Source organism: Anas acuta, chromosome 21 (genome assembly GCF_963932015.1).
Source record: "Anas acuta chromosome 21, bAnaAcu1.1, whole genome shotgun sequence".
NCBI lineage: Eukaryota > Metazoa > Chordata > Aves > Anseriformes > Anatidae > Anas > Anas acuta.
In genome coordinates, this window is record NC_088999.1 from 1,437,111 (window position 1) to 1,456,817 (window position 19,707).

General features: G+C 48.0%; 2 protein-coding genes across 9 annotated transcripts in view; both read left to right on the forward strand.

Annotated features, from left to right (window-relative positions):
* The first annotated feature begins 5,770 nt into the window (after positions 1 to 5,770).
* Positions 5,771 to 19,707, forward strand: part of PTAFR (platelet activating factor receptor) — a 34,017-nt gene continuing 20,080 nt past the window's right edge. For 4 of the 5 annotated variants that reach the window (XM_068658115.1, XM_068658116.1, XM_068658114.1 and 1 more), the window contains exons 1-2: positions 9,754 to 9,891; positions 14,113 to 18,073. In XM_068658115.1, coding sequence (XP_068514216.1) covers positions 14,171 to 15,217 — 1,047 coding nt within the window. In that variant the 5' untranslated portion in view covers positions 9,754 to 9,891; positions 14,113 to 14,170 and the 3' untranslated portion in view covers positions 15,218 to 18,073. Of the gene's footprint in view, positions 5,892 to 9,753; positions 9,892 to 14,112; positions 18,074 to 19,707 lie in introns of those variants that run through there. The other variant, XM_068658118.1, reaches the window with a different exon arrangement.
* Positions 18,021 to 19,707, forward strand: part of EYA3 (EYA transcriptional coactivator and phosphatase 3) — a 60,068-nt gene continuing 58,381 nt past the window's right edge. For all 4 annotated transcript variants that reach the window (XM_068658106.1, XM_068658109.1, XM_068658108.1 and 1 more), the window contains exon 1: positions 18,021 to 18,073. The gene's annotated coding sequence lies outside the window, so the exon portion shown is untranslated. The remainder of the gene's footprint in view (positions 18,074 to 19,707) is intronic.

Sequence of the window (19,707 nt, forward strand, 5' to 3'; positions counted from 1 at the left end):
CCAAACAGTATTTAGCAGTAGACTAAAGTGGGCTGATAGGTAAGGGAGACTTTGAACTATGCAGCATGACTGTGTTCAGGCACTGAAATTCGTTTTTGTTGGCATAGCCCATTCCCTCTTTAAGTGGGAACACTTCGGTGGGACACAACTTCTTATAAAGGCAATAGTTACACAAACTTTCTCAGGGGAAAATGTTAGTTAACTGTTGTGGTGGTATCTCTGAGACACTTCTGCTTCCTAGATGAACGACTGTAAGAAAGGAATGGTGCTGGGTGGTAACACAGAGGATTAGAGCACTGCTATGTGAGAGACTCCAGCTGGAGCCTCTCACCCAGAGGACATGCTGTCCCTCTAATTTGTCTGGCTCTGGTTCCCCTGTGAAACTACGTGTATTTTTAACTTAGAGATTTCTCCAAGTGAATTTTTCTCCCAGAGTCATTACTTTTGATATTGAAATATTGGTCTTTCTGGTAGCATTTCCTTTCATACAGTTTAATGTCTTTGCTGACCCATGGTACAGACCTTTCAGATCTCTATACATTTGTTTTTTTCCAGGTAGCTTACAATGAGCCCCACAAGAACTTAAAATGCTTTTAAGACCCATGTTAAGCTTCTGGTTTTGCTTCTCCGATATGTAGGTGGTTGAGATTTGACCAGTGGAATGACACCACAGGCTCTAAAGAGTGTAGCCTGTTGCCCAGGTCACTGAAGTAATCATTTTCTGAGCTTCTTCAGTTTGAGTCATTTTTTCCACTGAGTGTGACTCGTTTGGGGCAGCAAAACGTGGTTTATAAACAATGGTGTTCATTTTCAAGTTAGCTGTTCCTGTTTCCTTTCTTCCTGGCCTGCCTATGATATGTTTGTATGTCTGAACATGCAGTATTTCTCTGTGGTGGTTTTACTCAGGTGGGCAGCTGAGCTCCACCACAACCACTCCCCCTCCTCTAAGGGATAGGAGGAAAAAATACAATTAAAAGGGCTGAAAGGACAGGGAGATCACTCAACAATTACCGTCATGGGCAAAACAGACTCAGCATAGGGAGATTAATAAAATTTATTACCTATTACTAACAAGCTAGAGCAGTGAGAAACTAAAAGCACTTTCCCTTTACATTCAGGCTTTGTAAAAGCAAACTGTTTTGATTTTCTTGGGTGGGAAAGAAATGAATACACAATGTGGATGCCCAACAGATGCAGGCTGGGCTATTGCCTGGCCTCTGCAATGTATGCCAAACAGCAAGATAGGTTCAATTTTAATTCACTGTTTAATTACAAGACATAGAAATGATGCAAGTCCTAAAATCCCTCATATCTCCATCTTTAGAGCTGTTTTTGGGTCAGTGATCCATGTAGACTAAGTATTTGTCCTTGCTGTGTAGGACAAGAAAATACATTTGTAGGAGTAAGGATTTATTTATTTTTTATTTGGGAAGGAGAAAAGGTACCAGATAGGTATGCAAGCACCTTACAGTTGGGTCTTGGCTTTAGTTTTCTGTGGAAATAATTTGTCTTATTTGTCTGATTTCCAGAGATGGTACACCATGGTCTACCAGAGTCCGGCTCTTTTTAGAAATCCAGAAATTGTTCCTGAAGGTTTTGGTTCCATTCTAAAGTAGGAGGGTTGCCTTCCCCTTCATCTGCAATTTGTGGGGGTTTTTCTGCTGTTCAGTGATAGTGGGATGGGAAAGGGCCTTTACGAGTTTACTTGTACCAGAAAATAAAAAAAGGGAAACTGCAATAGGAACCTCCTCCCTTTTGGATTAAAGGGGACAGGGTGCAGTACTTCATGTTTGGTGCTACTTTATAGTCTAGGGATGAGTGGAGTGTCCCCCTGAACATGTAGACATAGGTCTAGATTTCACAAGATGTTTGCCAGGTAAACTAGATTTCTCTCGGTAGAAAAGCTGTTTGGTAAAGCCTAAACCAAGTCCCGATGGCTGCAGAAAGTCTGAGTGATAAGACAGAGATTAAATCCATTCTTGCTGAGACATAAACCATTGTATTACTTAACACTTATCTTAGTTTGGTGCATGCATTTGGTGCTCTAAATTAGCTGTTGCTGCTCAGGAACCATATAAATCAGAGTACAGGGGCAAAGATACAGAGTGAAATGGGAAATACTATCATCTTTGCTATGAAGCCATGTTGTGGATGTGCCTTACAGTTTACATAGATGCCTATTTTTATACGTGCTTTAGTGTATTGCCTTTCAAAATGAGTATGTGAAAACAGGCAGTGGTATGGAGGGAAACCAGGACATCAAAAGCTGTTCTTTTGCTGAACCTGAGAACAAGAGGTAATGGAGGGAAAATAGCAAGGAATTGGTTCAAAAGACACAGAAGTACTTTTTTTATGGTGGATTGCAGAACTCAGCATAGACTATCATTGAGGACAGGAGTGTTTAATAATTTGTCATCCATGCATGTGTTCACATAAATACTTTATAAAGATCCCAGTGTAACTGCTAGCTGAGGAAGTTTCTGCTACATATTGGCAGATGCTGGTAGAGTTTGATAAGGGATGCACTATACTGTGTTCACTTTCTTCTCTGATCATCATCTGTTGGCTGCTGTTGGACATGGCGCTGAGCCAGATGGCTTGCATCCAACATAACGTTTCTTACACTGTCTGTGTGGCTGTATCTTCTTCTTCCACCCTTCCTCTTTCCTAAAGAGCTGTCCTGTCTTTGTAATGCGTGGAAAAAAACTTCCTTCCACCCTTTCTCCTAGTGCTATAGCAACTCTTGCCATGTGCAATTTCTATTTCAGGAGCATAACTGTAGTTCTGGGGGATTAGCTATAGCCACAGCAGCATTGGTTAGAGGGACCCATGTGGAAAAGAGCAAGTTCAGGTGCTCTCCTCATCTTCCAGAAGAGAATTTATCTTCCTAGTACTTCTATGCTCTCTTAAAATAACTGAAAATAGAGAAACTGAGAGGCTGGGCTTATGGGGTGCTTTTACTCATCTGGGCAGCTGAGCTCCACCACAACTGCTCTCTCACTGCCCCTCCTAAAAGGGAAAGGGGGAGAATATACTATGCAAAAGGCTCAAGAGTTGAGATAAGGATGGGGAGATCACTCAACAATTATCGTCATGGGCAACACAGACCTGGGAGATTAATAAAATTCATTACCTATTACTAACAAGATAGATCAGTGAGAAGCTAAAAGCAAACTAAAAGCACTTTCCCCCATCCACCCTCTTCTACATCTTTCCCCTGAGCAGTGCGGGGGAACAGAGAATGGGGGCTGCGGTCAGTCCCTAATGCTTCGTCTCTGCCGCGCCTTCTCAGTCACTCTCTGCCCCTGCTCCCCATGGGGTCCCTCCCACGGGATGCCATCCTTCCCAAACTGATCCTGTGGAGGCTACCCACAGGCAGCAGCTCTTCAAGAACTGCTTCCACATGGCTCCGTACCACGGGGTCCATCCCCAGGAGCAAACTGCTCCAACACAGGTATCCCATGGGCAGTAGCTCCCCACAGACTCCCTGCTCTTGCCTGGGCTCCTTTCCATGGGCCGCAGCCTCCTTCAGGCCACATCCACCTGCTCCACCGGGGGCTCCTACATGGGTTGCAGTGTGGAGATCTGCTCTGTGTGGGACCCATGGGCTGCAGGGGGACAGCCTGCTCCACCAGGGGCCTCTCCACAGGCTGCAGGGGAACTGCTGCTGCATGCCTGGAGCACCTCCTGCCCTGCTTCTGCACTGACCTTGGTGGCTGCAGGGCTGGTTGTCACTCCTCACTCTCCCAGCTGCTGTTGCACAGCAGAATTTTTTCTCCTTTCTTAAACATGCTCTCACAGATGCATAAACAACGTTGTGTATTGGTTTGGCTCTGGCCAGTGATGGGTCCCTTTGGCACCGGATGAAACTGGCCCTTATCTAACATGGGGAAGCTTCTGAAACCTCAGAGGCCACCCCTGCAGCCCCTGTTACCAAAATCTTGCCACATAAACCCAGTACAACTTAGCATAGCAAATTTCCCTAAAAATGTGTTGGGCTATTGCAGTGTTGTTATCTAGACTAAATGGGCTGTCTTAGCTTCCTTTTCCTCTTAAAAGCAACAGTGCAAGCAACGCCTCCCCTGGTCAGGCAGCTGAGCTGTAAGGCCTGCAATTCACAAGCAGAAATGGGGCATTATCCCTTGCTTGGGCACCAGCAAGCTATCCTCAGGCCTGTCAGCGTGCATGGCTACATCAGGAGTGTTTGAAGTCCGTTTCTCTAGAACTCCTGCTGTGGTAAGGCTGGAGACCCCTGGCCTCTCTGGGTACCTGGCTCAGGGCTGCATGGCCCTCCTACAGAAAATTTCATCATGTCCACCTGACTGCTCCGCACCTCAGTTTGTGGCTGTTGTCCCTTGTCACACTATTTGCCACTACTGAGAAGTGTTTGCTACCACCCTCTTGCAGCTTCCCTTCCAATAGCTGCTGGCAGCCACCAGATCGCCCCTCAGGCTCTGGCCTATCCCAGCCCAGCTCCCACAGCCTTTCCTTGTAGGTTGTGCTCCAAGGCTCAGGCCAAGTGGCAGCTGCCTGTCAGTCCCACTGCAGCTTTCCATGCCCCTTTATTGCTGCAAAAACTGTTCAAGGTGAAATGTAAGTACCAAGCAGAAGGGATATTAACTGGCCACTCTGCTGGCCACCCTCCTCCTGTCACAGCCTAGTTCTCTTTAATCACAATGAGAGCATGCTGGCAGCCTTTTCTGTGGAGAATGGCTGTAATTAAGTTGATACATCTTTGCTGGGAAATCCAGGTATTTACAGTAGCTTTGCATACACTGCAGTTGGGTGTCTAGCAGGCTTAGATAGGGAGACTACAGGATGTGCAAACACCTGGTTCCTTCTAATAACAGTGCAGGTTGTATTCCTGCTCTGATATGCTTTCAGTATGCCTTTGTGTACCTACCAGTTGTGATTGGCCCTTGAGGGCTGTCTCAGCCCTCAGAAACCTCATGCCTCTTTCCTTGCAGAAACCAGTGCCAGCTCTTAACAGATAAAACATAACAGTATTTCCTTGTTAGACAACCCATGGTGAATACAGATAGCAGACAGAAACATGTGATCTCTCATTAAGATATAAGTGATTCAGATGGATATTATGCCCATAGTCTAAGTGATGCCAGTACAACATACACATCAGGGGAATAGCCGCACGGGACCCGAGCACACTGCCAGAGCTGCATGCCCTGGGGACTACAACAGAAGGCCAAGATCAAGTGGGTCCCTCACATGTCTCATCCACCCTTTCTTCCCAAGCTGGTGGAACAGAGGAGAATAAGAGCTGAGAGGGGCTTATAATGCTGCAGAGAGGACAAGGAAACTTACTGCCACAGCCTGGAATATTTTTCTGGCCTGTGTTCCCCCATACTGGGACTCCCACACAAAGCAGTATCATCTTGACGCTGCAAGCAAGTCACCAGCTACCACGGAGACATTTTGAACACAGCAGCACTTGTGGCTATGCTGGTCCCAGCCCTGGTGCCTGGGAGGAAAGGAGAGGCCCAGAAGACAGACCTACAGGGTCCCTGCTCCCCCTGTGGCCATGCCCAGCCCTGCCGCAGCGTGACCCTGCTGCGGGGCCAAGCTGCCCCTTGCCAGACCTGCAAGGCGCAGGGTGGCGATGCCCGAAGCCCTGGCTCACACAGCCATTTCCCAGCCTGCTCAAGGAAGGGCCACGAGAGTTGGTGTTGTGCAAAAGGGTGCAGCCGGGGCATGTCTAAGCCATGTCACAAGTGTCAAGAGGGAAGTGAGTCACTCACCTGCAGGCCAGCGCCTTCTTTCCTGTCCCGGTTCTCCTCCTAGACACAGACACGCTGCCAGTGCAGCCCTGCTGGTGGCTCTGCTCACGGCAGGGACCCGTTGGGCTGGGGACTGCTGGGCCAGCGGGCCCTGAGGTAAGAGGATCGTCCCCTTTCTGCTTGCCTTCCTCCCCGAGCACTGCAGGCTCTTTCTGCCTGTCCATGTCTAGGGATATGGTCTGGCTGCACAGCCCCCTGCCCCCAAGATCTCTGAGCAGTGGCATGTCAGAGCCAGCCTCACCCTTGCCGTCCCGGTGCCGGTGCCCTGGGGAGGGGTGTGTGTATTTGCGCCCGGAGCCCAGTGAGCAGGGATGAGAAGTGCTGCTGGCCATGGCATTGCCTTTGGGGCCCTGCCAGGAGGTCACCCCTGCAGTGTGGAGCTGTGCGGGCACAGGGACCCAGCTGTGGGCAGCTCAATCAGTTGCAGTTTTTCTGAGGTCTGTGTTTTAAGATGATCCCCACAACAAGATGAGGACCCAAACGCATTCTGTTTGGTCCATGGGAAGTGAGTTGAGAGAGAACCCCCGGTTTTGAGCCGCCTTGAGCTGTAGGATACAAATTCTTATGCCATGGCCGCCACGGCTTACATCCATGCCCACTGGGGCAGGGCTGCACTGGGCTCCCTGTGCCAGAGCCAGACAGAGTCAGCCCTGCTCCCCCTTCCATTCACGGCTGATGTGGCAGCTTGGCTCCTGGCAGCAGCATGTCCTGCTAGACTGGGCTATCCCAGCAGTGTCACTGTAGGCAGCCGAAGCCCTGCCCTGCCTTTCTGCAGCTGTCAAATGGCTACTGGGAAGTAGCTGCTCACTGACCCCTGAGGATCTCAGCAGTCAAGGGAAAAGTATTTTGCAGCTGAGTAAACCAAGCTCCTGGGCACATTCCAGCACACTTGGTAATAAGGTGGGGATGTGTTGTGCCAGGCTCGAAAGTGCTCGCTAAGGAAAGCTACAGAGTTTATTTAGTATTTCTTTCCTGTAATGAGCAAAAGGGAATTGTGTTGTTGTTGTGAGATCAGTATTGGAAACTCACAGAAAATAATGTTTAGCATCCGCTCACCATCCACTTTGGTGAAAAATTAACTTTACATCTTTCCAAAGACCTGTCCTGGCACTAGAGAATTCGTCACAGTGATCAGGACTGGCAGGGATCGCATTCACCTGTGTGCTTATCCAGCATGCTGCACTGCACAGCTCTAATCCTGCGGGCAGTGGCTAGTGCTTTCAGAGGCTCGGTGCTGGTATTTTGTTGTTCTTGTTCACGGCTCTTGAACAGAGCAGTTCAAAATGCATGCAAAGCCTATCCACTAAAATGCTACTCTGTACACCACAGAGAGCTTTTCTCCACTAATAAAATGTGGGTTTACTCTTGGAAAGTGGCCTCCATATATTTGCTGATAATACTGTATCTCCTAAACCAAAGAGTTTCTGCTATCTGTATGATGGGTAGCAGAAACTCTTAGTACAAAAGGGAATGGCCTCAAGCTGCACCAGGGGAGATTCAGGTTGAAAACTGGGAGAAATTTATTCTCAGAAAGAGTAGTTAGGCATTGGAACGGATTGCCCAGGGAGGTGCTGGAGTTACATGGGAATAAGTTATAGTAAAAAATATATATATTTGTTTTTATTAGACTGTGTGTTTGGTTCATAAAAGTACAGGCACATTCAAGGTTTGCTTGTTGTTGTTTTTCTTGGGACTTAGTCTTGCATAGCATTCAGTGTTGTCAGAATTTGTGTGCTTCCCTAGGACTGGATGAGAGGTAAATTACACTGAGAACAGAGCAGTCAAAAACTGCCAGTACCACTCAGTAAGCTGGACCACTGAAACAAAGATACATTTTAATACTGGATTCAAAATCACATATGCAGAAACAGGCAATGCTGCAGCCCCAGAAAAGTGAGAAATTATTTCTGATAAGAACTCCTCCCCAGCCCAAAACCTCTTGGGCTTTCATTTCCTCTAAGAACTTGGCTGCAGCAGGACAGCACACTTTGTTTTGCAGTTGCTATAGCCTTTGCTAATACTCCCCTTTCTGCAGTGACAAGACAGTCTCAATGCCTGCTCTGTCAAAAGTCATGGACTGGCTAACACCTAACGTTACTGAAATGTTCTTAGTTTGTTTTTAATTTAAGCTCCCAGGATCAGTTGTGTGGGCATAAATGGGGCTCTGGCCAGTACATGAAGGATCGGATTCCCTGGTCCATCTTTACATTACAGCAGCTGATGGAGAAGGGGGATGGAGGGAAGAAGCAGGTGATGGAGGGAAGGAGACTGCTGCAGCCTCCATTCCAGCACAGATCTATAGCATTGATGCAGGAGCCTGATCTCACCCTTCTGGTCACCCTGACACAGTCTGCCACAGACAGAACCCAGCTGCACGCTTCTCCCTGCTCCATGCTGGCAGCTCCAGGCAGGGCCCACCCTGCTCAGGCTGGACAGGGTCTCCCATGCTGGTGCAGTGCTTCCCCTGCCCTCGTGCCAGGGGAGTTTGGGTCCTGTTGGCTTCTGTGTTCCTTGGACATCCCATGCTGTTGTTGTGGGAGGTAAGGGTGATCCTGCAGCAGTTCAGGGCTCATGCAGCTAGTGCCAGCTGCCCGATGTTGCATTGCTACCTTGTGTTGCAAATGCCACTCTGTGGTGCACCCGGTCCTAGGGGCAGAAATCACCCATGCAGGGACGGGGAGGGTGGCTCAGGGGTCCACTGGCCTCAGTGCCACCAGGTGAGGCTGTGGGGATTCAGGTAAGGGCCCCATATGGCAGCTGTTCTCAGATTCACCTGCGACTGAACATGAGAGGCTCTCGCTCTTCTTTTCAGAGCCTGTGCTGTCCCTGTGCATCCCAGGGTGTTTTGGAGCCTGGGCAGGCAGGGCTCAGGGCAACAGGAAATCCTGGTTGCCAGGCTCTGCTTGGTCTAGGGCACCACGCCGAGGCGCTCTGCTCTGTAATGGCCCTGGGAGAGGCTGTCTGCACCCCAGGAGCTGGTGCAGGAGAAGATCCAGGGAGGAACTGACCCAGGCAAAGAAGTCCAGATCAGCACTGGGGCTTTGTCTGCCCTCGGCCAGGGGATACCAAGGCACTGGCATGGCAGGGGGGTGGGTGCAGGCGTATCACCAGCTGCCCCAATGCTGCACAGCCCATCACCTCAGCATGCCCATGACCAGGAAGGTCAAAGTCAGCATCTCCACAGAACAGCATTGCTGCTGTGCACCGTGTGCCATCCGCCTATGTTCCCTTTCCCTGCTGATGAGGAGGGTGGTATGTCCTGATGTTGATCCAGGGCTGCCCAGCATGGGAGCTGCAGTTTAGAATTTGCTGGCACAGCCAAGACCATGTGTCCAGCTTTGTTTGTCACTAGTGTCCCCCTGAGCACCACAGTGATTTGCATTACTGTGATGAGCGGTCTTCAGGCTGCCCCAAATCTTGGTGGTCAGGATGTGAAGATGGATGATTCAGGTGAAGATCTGCTATGCTGTGGTTTCTCAGTGCCTGCTTGAAGGTCCCTGAGATAAAAGGAGGTTTGCAATGGCTGGATTCCTGGGTCTGTTATTCCCAACACAAATGTGAAGAAGACTCTGCTAGGGAATGAGTCTGCCTGTGAGATATATGAGCTTCTTGACACTTCTTTTCCTCAAAGTTTTTAAGTCAAAACTCTTCTGGCCTCTGCCATTCATCTGTTTGGAAAAATGATGTTCAAATGCTAATCCCAGGTCCGAACAGGGATAGAGAGTGGATTCCTATTCTGCCTTTAGAGGAAAACCCCAACTTTCACAATTATCAGAAGCAGAGATACTTTGAGGAAACAGCTTTAAGGACTTTCCAGATCTTCACTGTGGTTAATTGCCTTTCCTCTACAGTTTATTTTATTTCTCATTTCCTTTGAGCTGAGGTCACACGTTTCCTCTTCGTTAGTGACTCTGCAGTCATGCTGCAGTTGCTCTCATTGGTGTCCTGTTCTTGAGAGCTGCCTGCGTGGGCACCTTTCAGACCCTTGTCAAAGAATATAACAATTGGAAGAGGACCAAGCACCTTCAATAAGACTTGTATCACTTCTCTACTGAAGCTGAAAATGGACATATTGCACTGAATCCCTTTGCCTGTGGTAAGCACAAAATAGACTTTATTGGTACTGCTGAGAAATGCTTTTGCTGATGCCATAGCTTTTGTTAGTGTGGTCTTTGCACCTTGTAGCTGTAAATCCTTATTGGGAGAGCATGGCCCATTGGAGAGACTGGGACCAGCAAAGTATTCGTCCCTGCCACACTCTGCTGTGCCTCTGGTTACTTTCATCTCTAGTTCTGTGTACAGTGGAGTTGACAGTATAAACTGCTTAGGATTATTGGTTGAGGTACTAGTGTACTAGGCAGTGGTTTGAGCTACAGATACCAAGGATTTTGGTAATGCAGTGCGGTCTGCTGCTGCAGAGAATGGGACCCACATCAGCCAGCCTACAACCCAACCACCACTCTTTTTTTCTCTTCTGCTGGCATAGAGAACATTTCATAGAACCATAGAGTCACAGAATGGTTTGGCTTGTAAGATACTTTAAAGATAATCTGGATCCACCCCCACTGCCATAGGCAGGGAACCTCCACTAGAATGGGTTGCCCAAACCCCGTCCGACCTTGCCTTGAACACTTCCAGGGATTGGGCACCCACAAATTCTCTGGGAAACCTGTTATAGTGCCTAACCATCCTCACTGTGAAGAATTTCATCCTTATATCTAATCTAAATCTGCTCTCTTTCAGTTTAAAGTTTATGTGTTTTATGCAAAGGGGAACCACTTCAATGGGAGAGAATGAGTGAGATTCCCTGTATGTTACTCCAGAATTTAGGGCTGAGGACATCTCATGAAAATGTGAACTCAAGTTCCTCAGGCTGCAGAGTAAAGTTGGCATTGAGTAAATTTAGAGGGGGAGGGTGCCATGCTCTCTTCTAGCTGTATGTTGCAGAATACCTGGCTTGACAAGCAAGAAAGGAAAAATAACTCAATTTTTCTCCTTCCCCTTTCTGAGCTTCTGTTGCTGACCCTGTTAGTACATGGTGCAGAATATGCCTTTAATCAGTTCCAGACAGATGCCCTGGCCATGTCCCCTCCCCACCACTTCCCCACCCTCAGCCTGCTGGCTGTGGGGGCTGGACACAGCCCTGATGCTGTGCCTGCAATAGGCAAAACACTGGTGCTGTATCAACACTGTCCTGGCTACGTGGGCTGCTGTGGGGAAAGAGAACTCCGTCCCAGGCAAACGCAGGACAAGTGGTCAGTCGGACTCTATGATCTTTGTAGGTCCCTTCCAACCGATCTGTTCTCTCTATTCTAATTCCTGAAGGACTGTGGCATTGACACTGCACGATCTACTACTGTCAAGACAGATGAGCTCTACCAAGTCTCGCCAGGGCTGTATAAGCATTGTCATCTCCAGTCACCCATCCTGCACCTTTGCCAGAGGTTTCCAGCAGACTTAACAATGTAGAGCATGTTCTTGCTTTCACTTCTACTGGTCAAAGTGTAGCCCCTGAGCTCAAACCTATCCTCAGGTGCACAGCTTTGCAGTGGACAGGGAAACGCAGGCTTGTGTCTGCTAAATCTGGCAGGTGATGGGCAGGCCTGGGAAGACCAGCAGTGAAGTCCACCAGAGCGCCTGTGTGCAGCACCAGAAATGGCAGGGTAGAGGGACTTCCTTGCAGCAGGTACCTACTTTGGGTATATTCAGGTTTAGTGCTACAGTGATAGCACATCTCTCATTCCAAAGATTCCAGTCCCAAACACCAAAACTATTTGCTGCAGTTGGCAGTTACTTAGAACTGGGGGTTTAGGAGGCAGATTTGAAAGAACCACAAGGTCTCTAAAGATCATAGGTAATTAGGACTTGATTTTCTTTCTTATTCTAACATCAGAATAGTGCATAAAACACAAAGGCCCCACCAGTCTTTCTTCATCCCTTCCCTTAAGCGTATGTATCTGCTAGGTGTGCCTCTGAGCTGAGAGATGCAAACCTTTCCGACTGGCTTATGTCTTTACCAGGGATGGTGCCTCAGTAAGTGGAAGAGCCGTGTCTAACAGACGTTTATTTAAGGCCATGTTGTGATTATCACCACTCTTCATCCACAAATGAAGGGGTGGAAATGGAGCCATAAGATGACTAGTATGATTTGCTTTGGGTCCTGCACGAATCAAAGTCAGAACAGGAAACAGCACAGGCCCCTGCCTGCTCTGGGACCTCTCCACAGGGCATCAGGAGCTGAGATGTTGTTCTCGTCAGGGAGGTGCCAGACCTCTGCAGCCAGACCCTGAGGGCATCCTCAACACCTGGCTACTGCCTCCTGGATCAGGTACTACCTTTTAGAGATCAGGCAGTTCTCACCAGAGATGAAGGTGAAAGAGTGCAGATGCATGTGACACCTGGCCAGCTACTAGTACTGCCACAGTTACTTGTTAACTCCCAGGCTTTGGAGTCTCTTCATACGGAAGATGGCTGAAGGACTGAGTTTAGACACTCAAACCCTGGTGCTGTCCATCAGCAAGCAGCAATGGGAAGGTCCAACAACAAGTTGTGGACATCTGTAGTTGTCACGTCCTTAGAGCAACTGTGAGGAGTAAGGAGGGACAGGCGTGGGAAGGTGACTACCACCTTCCTCTCCTAACAGCTGTGAAGAAGTACAAAAGCATTTTCAGAGTTTTCTGAGGAAAGAGAGTGTTCTTGATGTAGAGTTGACTTCCCTATTTGCAGAGGAGAATTGCAAATGTGTAAATGAGGAACCACTGGCACATGGGCACATAAGTGACTCAACTCAGAGAGGGTGACTTGCGGATGCATGTCTCTGCTGCTGGGGAAGATGCAGAAAGTTTTGAGGCAGGATGGTGCTTTCTGAGGAGGCAGTGGTCTTTGGGGTAAAATGCTTGCTGTCTATGGCACTGGCAGAACCAAGACAAGCACATTGCACTGTTCAGCACTTGGCATTACCACCACAACTTGCACAATAAATTTAGGCATCATGACTAGTGGTAAAGTGTACTCTTTCTCAAGGTAAATCACCATGTTCTACATTTTACAAACCCTTTGTTGACTCAAATTAGTTACAAACCCAGGAAGTGTGATGTGAATGAGCAACCTCGTACCCTTGCTGGTGGTTCTCAAACTGCTTTCCCTGCTTTAGTCAGTTATCTTCCCATGACTTTCAGAGGGAGCAAAAAACCAGCAGATCTGCAGATGTGTCAAGAAGAGGTGACTACCTGTCCAGTGCCACACAGGTCATTGGTGCTAAAGCCAAGAACAGGAATGTACATCCTCTGGATAGTGAAAGAAGCAGGTTAAAGTATTTAAGGGATTAGACTGAATCCCACACAAATGTGGGACAAGAACACATACAGTATTGATGATGCAGTAATTTGATGTCAAAACTGTAGGTAAAATCTGAAGAAATACTAACTGAGGTGCAGACTACTAATATTAAAATCCTGAAAGTGTCTCATTAGAGACTGTGTTTGTCAGTAGCTTCAATGACAGAAGAAAGTACAGAATTGCTGTTGCTGACAATTGCATTCATTGCAGAAATGGTAGAAAGAAAAAAGAGAGAGAGAGAGAGAGAGATTGGTTTGATGACAACCTGAATTCAAAACGATTGTACATTAGACAACAACCAGGCTTTTAAGAAAGAGAGCTGTAGCTAAGAATCAAGAATGTACAACAAAACATCACCCTTTAGAACTAGCGACTCATCTTTCACATCATTGCACTCAGTAGAGCTCTGAGAGGTCTGGCAGCCTATGAAGTCAATGTTTGACCCTGCATTGACTGTAACTAAGAAAACAAAATCTTTGCGAGTGTAATCAGAAAACACATAAAAGCCAACTCTGGAAACGCGGCACTAGTGAGATATTTTTACTAGACATTGTTTCAGTTCTGGAATTTCTAGGTTAAAATAAATATAGGCAAGTTAGGAAGCATTAAGAAAGAACCACAGGAAAAATAAGACAAATGGAAAACCTGTTTGCTTATAGTAAAAGATTTAGAAGCTCAGTCTACTTATCTGGGAGCAGAGTGATTTTATCTGTTGTAAGAACCTTAATACAGAAAACTCTTTTGAAATTAATGATCTGAGATCTGCAGTGCAGCAAAAAAAACAACACTGGATGAAGTCACAGAGGGTAGAATGGCATGGAAACAGGACAGAAGACAGGAGCAATTGGACAGGGCAGGTACCTGCAGCTTGAACCAGGGCATGGGGCAAAACTCCCGTGGTCAGCTGAAAATGAAAGGTGGACTTTGACTTAGCAATGGCACTGTACCAATCAGGTCATTTTATGCTTTATATTTTTAGGTAAGAAGAAGAGGTAGAGCAGGAAATTCTGCATCAGACGTGTCCACTCAGCAGCACAATGTCTGGAGAGGGTAAAGGTGGTGCTGAAGGTAGTGCATCCCCAATAGACTCTCCGTTTCGCTATGACCTCTTCACTGTTTTCTACAGCATCATTTTCATTCTGGGTTTTGTCGCCAACTGCTACGTGCTCTGGATTTTCAGACGTATTTATCACACCAAGAAACTCAATGAAATCAAGATATTCATGCTGAACCTGACAATAGCTGACCTGCTCTTCCTGATTACAATGCCACTGTGGATTATTTACTATCACCACAATGGAAACTGGTTCATGCACAAGGTCCTCTGTAATGTAGCTGGCTGCTTATTTTTCGTTAACACCTATGCTTCTGTTGCCTTTCTGATGGCCATCACATACAACCGCTACCAAGCCGTGACTAATCCCATTAGAGCTGCTCAGTTTACCACTCGGAGAAGGGGTATCTTTTTATCAGCAGCTATCTGGATCGTAACAGTGGGCAGCTCTTTGTATTATTTTTTTGAAGATAATACTAATGTGGAGAAAATTGGCTTGAAGAATTACACGCGTTGCTTTGAGCGCTATGACTCTACTAGCAATGTTACACCTGTTCTTGCCATTCATGTCATCATCTGCATCGTCTTCTGTATCATTTTTTTATTTATCCTAGCCTGGAACATTGTCATTATCAGGACCCTCTTCTCCAAATCAGGGCAGCAGCGGAAGAGTGCTCATGTCAAGCAAAGGGCGCTCTGGATGGTTTGCACAGTGCTTGTGGTGTTCATCATAAGCTTTGTACCTCATCACATTGTGGACCTGCCCTGGACACTGACTGTTCTGGAGCAATGGCAGAAAGAGAACCATAATTTGCGCCAGCAACTCAATGATGCTCACCAAGTGACTTTGTGCCTCTTGAGTACGAACTGTGTGTTGGACCCAGTCATCTACTGCTTCCTCACCAAGAAGTTCCAGAAGCATGTTTCAGAAAACCTGAAAAGCATGAAAGGGAGTCGAAAGTGCTCCAGGCAAACCACAGACACAGTGATTGAGGGCACCATTCACCAAGAGGATGCCATTAGGATTTAGGTCAGATGGGTTCTAATTGCTGAGACTGGGAAGTGTGAATCAGTCATTCATCTTTTCTCAAGAGAAGGCACTGAGGGACACAACAGAGGACCAGGATATTATATCCCCTTTATCCCTTAGATAGAAGAATGAATGCTCAATTGTGAAAGGACAAGAGGCAACAGGCACAAACTGGAACACTGGAGGATCCTCCTGAACATCAGGAAGCACTTCTGTGCTGTGTGGGTGACTGAGCACTGGAAGAGCCTGCCCAGAAAGGTTGTGGAGTCTCCCTCCTCGGAGATGTTCAGAAGCTGCTGGGACTTGGTCCTGCGCACCCTGCTCTAGGTGTCCCTGCTTGAGCAGGGGGTTGGACCAGATAGACCCAGAGGTCGCTGCCAACCTCAATCATCCTGTGATTCCTTCTATCACATGCATCTAGCAGAATTGGAACCTGTAATAATCTGTGAGAAAAGCACTTTCTGTCTGGGTTGAGGGCACTGACAACAGCTCAAGCAATATGCCTGAAAGAAACACGAGTGCCTGCAGTGAGCAGCTGCCCAGGTAGCACCATCCCTTGTTCTTTGCCCACCCAGCTCCCAAAAAGAATCCAGTGCCTGACCTGTATGAGGTTTCTGAAAGACCTGGAGGAACACACAGAGCTGCTATCATAATTGAGTAACTTTTCTGAGCAGCTTGCATGGTTCTGTAAAGAGTATGAGCCAAAGAAGCTCCTGAGTGGCTAGAAGGGACATAGTCCAAGGAGTTCCTCACAATACCATCAAAGAAGAGAGATGCACCTATACTTGCACAGTCCGTCGGGGTCCTTACTTCACAGATGCCTAGGAGCAGCTATTATGAACTTTTGTCTTTGCTCTCAGCTTTTGAATTAGACATGTAACTGGACAAAGGCGAGAAAAGGAAGAGAAATTGTCAGTGTCTCAGCCTCCATCCCAAATCAGCATTATGTCCAAGGGGGACTGTTGTCTGCCCTGGCTTCTTGTACGATTGCAGATTGGGCAAGTAAGTGCCCTCTTGCACAAAGTTTGGTATTTTTTGGCTGACTGTATGTGTTTGTGGAGATCCACTTTCACTTTGGAGGCTCCAGTTAACAGAAGACTGTTGTCAGCATGGTCATTACTGTGAGAAGAAAAAAGAATAAAAATACAGAAGAGTTTTAACCTTTATTTATTTAAACTTAGGATTCCAAAAAGCAGCTGTGCATAATTTCCTTCCCCCAGCCTTTTTATTTCTGTAGTGAAGAAATGAAGCTGACTGGTTCTTGATATCCTACCATGAATGAAGTATTAGTCCATTGGCCATAGCCCACGGCCATTTTCTGAGTGAACCAGTAAATGCACAGTGATGTGGTGTACCGTGTAAGTCATGCACTTAGGAAACACTTGAGACCAGCCAGCCACATTCAGGGCTTGCTGCAGTCAGTAGGGACTTAAGGCAAAATGGTTTTCCAGTGTTGCTGAGTTCTGTTACAAATCACGAGACAATTGAGGTTCCTGTTTCTGACCCAGATTGCTCAATCCAGCACAGGAAATTGGGCAGGGCAGGGCAGGGAAGGGAAGCTACTTGTTTTTTACAATCTTTTGGTTCCTCGAACTACATAGGAGACTGGCTGATGACAGGAAAAGTGCATCTGATGTTGTGATACTGTTTTATTTATATAATAAATATAAATTTAACACTCTTTAACTCTCACTTAACAGCTGAGCTTGGTAACTCTTAGAAGAAATGGGAAGGCCTTATTCTATGTGGTGATATGGTCTTCTATTGATTCCTGGAAAGCTTACAGCAGAGCTTACAGTGTAGGTTACTTACTGTTTTTAAATATGCTTTGCTCCACAGAAAGCAACCGTAAGGCAAGTGTGACCTCAGAGAACAAATATAAACTTGCTTCCGAGGAAAGGGGAAAATGGAGAAAGAACTCTGAGGACACTTCAGAAAGATATGTTGCAATCATTAAGTCAGTAAAAATGCATTTTAAAAAACAGTCTGAGCTTCTACTTTTGTTCCTGAAATTACTTCGTTTTATAGCAGTGATGCATTATAGTGCTTTAATTTGCAATAAAATTGATCCTCAAAAATTATTCTAAATAAAATACTTCTTCCAAGGGTTTTGGACTTTAAGATCCTGTCTTGTCATCTTTCTGTATTTACCCTTACGGGAAAAGCCTCAGTATCCGTAGACAACGCTGGTTTGACAGCCTATTTGTGTTCCTTTCGATTTTGGTGGTATATTTTTTTGTCCTTCTAATCACCACGTGAACTCTTGAGAAAGGTGAAAATTAAAACCTCAGCAAGTTCTGACCTGCTAAAAGGGAAGGGAAAAATAATTTCACAGGGGAAGCAACTTCTGAAAAAAGGTCTGTGCTCTCAAAAACCCTACCAGACAAAAAAAAAAAAAAAAAAAAAAAAAGACAACGACAAACACCACACTCTCTCTCTGGCTGCTCTGACGCTCAGGCTAAGAAGTGACGCGCTGTTTGCGCTATTTTACAAATAACACCCACGGCAGTGAAACTCCGAACGAGAAGCACAGCACAACAGCGGGGGGCTCCGGGCTGCCGACCCCCGCCCGCGCGACCCCGGGGACCCTCTCGGGACGCGGCACCGAGCGGCGGGGCCCCGGGGCTCCTCTAGGCACGGCCACGGCCGCCCGAAGCAGCCCCCAGCGCCGAGCCCGGCCCCGGGCCAGCCCCGCCCCGCGCTCAGGCGCCTCGGGGCTGCGGCGCCACTTCCGTGGCCCAGCGCGCTCTGGTTCCGGGTCGGGCCGCCGCTGGCGGGGGCGAGGCGCTGCGGGGCCGCCGCTGCCATGTCGGATGCGGGACGCGCTCCCGGGCCCGGCTGCGGAGCCGCCTCTCGGTAAGAGCCCGCCGAGCGGGGGCCTGGCCGCGCGCCGCTCTCCGTCTCCGCGGGGCCCCGGCGCCGTGCCGGCCCCTGCGGGCCGCGGCTCGGGGACGCCTGGGGGCGGCGCGTCCCAACCCCCCCCCCCCGGCGTAACGGAGGCCGCTGGCGGAGCGCGGCCGGGGCGGAGCACGGCACTCAGCGCCCGGCCGCCGCCGCCCCCGCCCCCCGCAGCACGGCGGGGCCCGGAAGCAGCCGAGAGCTGCGGGGCTGCGGGAAGCCGCCCGGGGACTGCCGCCGCTTCGGGGGGAGGGGGGCGGCTTCCGTGGGGTCGGCGGGGAGAGGGAGCTGGCTGCGGGCAGCTCGGGACGCGCCCGGGAGTCGGCGGGATGTTCGCAGGGCCACGAGGGGTGCGTAGCGCCGCCTCAGGGCAGCCTCGCGCAGTCTGCGGTGGCTTTGCGAGGAGGCAGTGAATGGAGCGCTTCAGTTGGAAGGGACCTGCAAAGAGCATCTGGTGCAACTGCCTGACCTCGTCGGGGTTAGCCAAAAATTAAAGCATATTATTGTGTGCGTTGTCCAAATGTTTCCAGAACGTTGCCAGGCATGGGGCACCAACCACCTCACTAGGAAGCCTGTTCCAGTGTTTGACCGCCCTCACGGTGAAGAAATTTTTCCTCATGCCCAGTCTGAACATCTCCCGGTGCAGCTCTGTGCCATTCCCATGCATCCTGTGATCAGATCGCAGGGAGAAGAGACTGGCATCTCCCCCTGTGCTCCCCCTTCCCAGGGAGTTGCAGAGAGCAAGGAGGTCACCTCTTGGCCTCTTTTTCTCCAGACTACACAACCCACGTGTCCTCAGCCTCTCCTCATAGGGCATGCCTTCCAGCTCTTGCACCCTCCTCTGGATGCATTTGAATATCTTAACATCCATAAATGTATCTGTACATTTTAGTCTGAATGCATTTAACTGTTGTTTGCGCTGGAGCTTGTGCAGTTATTTCCAAGACGATGTGTTTGAGCTTGGTAGTACCATGACCAGTTGGGCTTTATAGCTGTGTTGGACCCAGATCAGCTCTGCTGGACATTCCTGGTTTTGGGAATGCTCTGCAGAGTTGCTGAAGCTTTGTGTGCCAGGTCGGCATGTATGGAGCGCAGCATGCCTTATTGGTTTGGTCTCTGCAGTGCATGGTGTGGCTAAATTGTTTCCAGACTAGAGCTAGTCCTTAATGCAGCATAACTGTAGTAATCAGATAAATCATCAAACAGGTTATGTTGTGGTGGACCTCTCTTTCCATATGGAGCTACCTCTACTTCTGCACCTATTATGCACTTAATCCACGGTCTGGTAATTTCTGATTAGCAATTAAGTCAACTGTATTAGCTGGTAGGAGAATTTTACAATTGTCACCTGCCTCTGTCATTTGTTTTTCCTCACTTCTGCTTCTTCCTGATTATCTTAAATTCAAGATACCAAATAAGATAGGCTTTTGTTTAGAATCATGACAATTCACATACCTCAAGTCACTGTTTTTGTAATTAGCTAGTTTTAAAAATGCATAAAGACTGTAGTTTTCTTAATCTACAAAACTAATGACTTAAAATGTAGCTCAAAATGTATAATGTACTCAAAATGTAGCTATCAAATTAGCTTT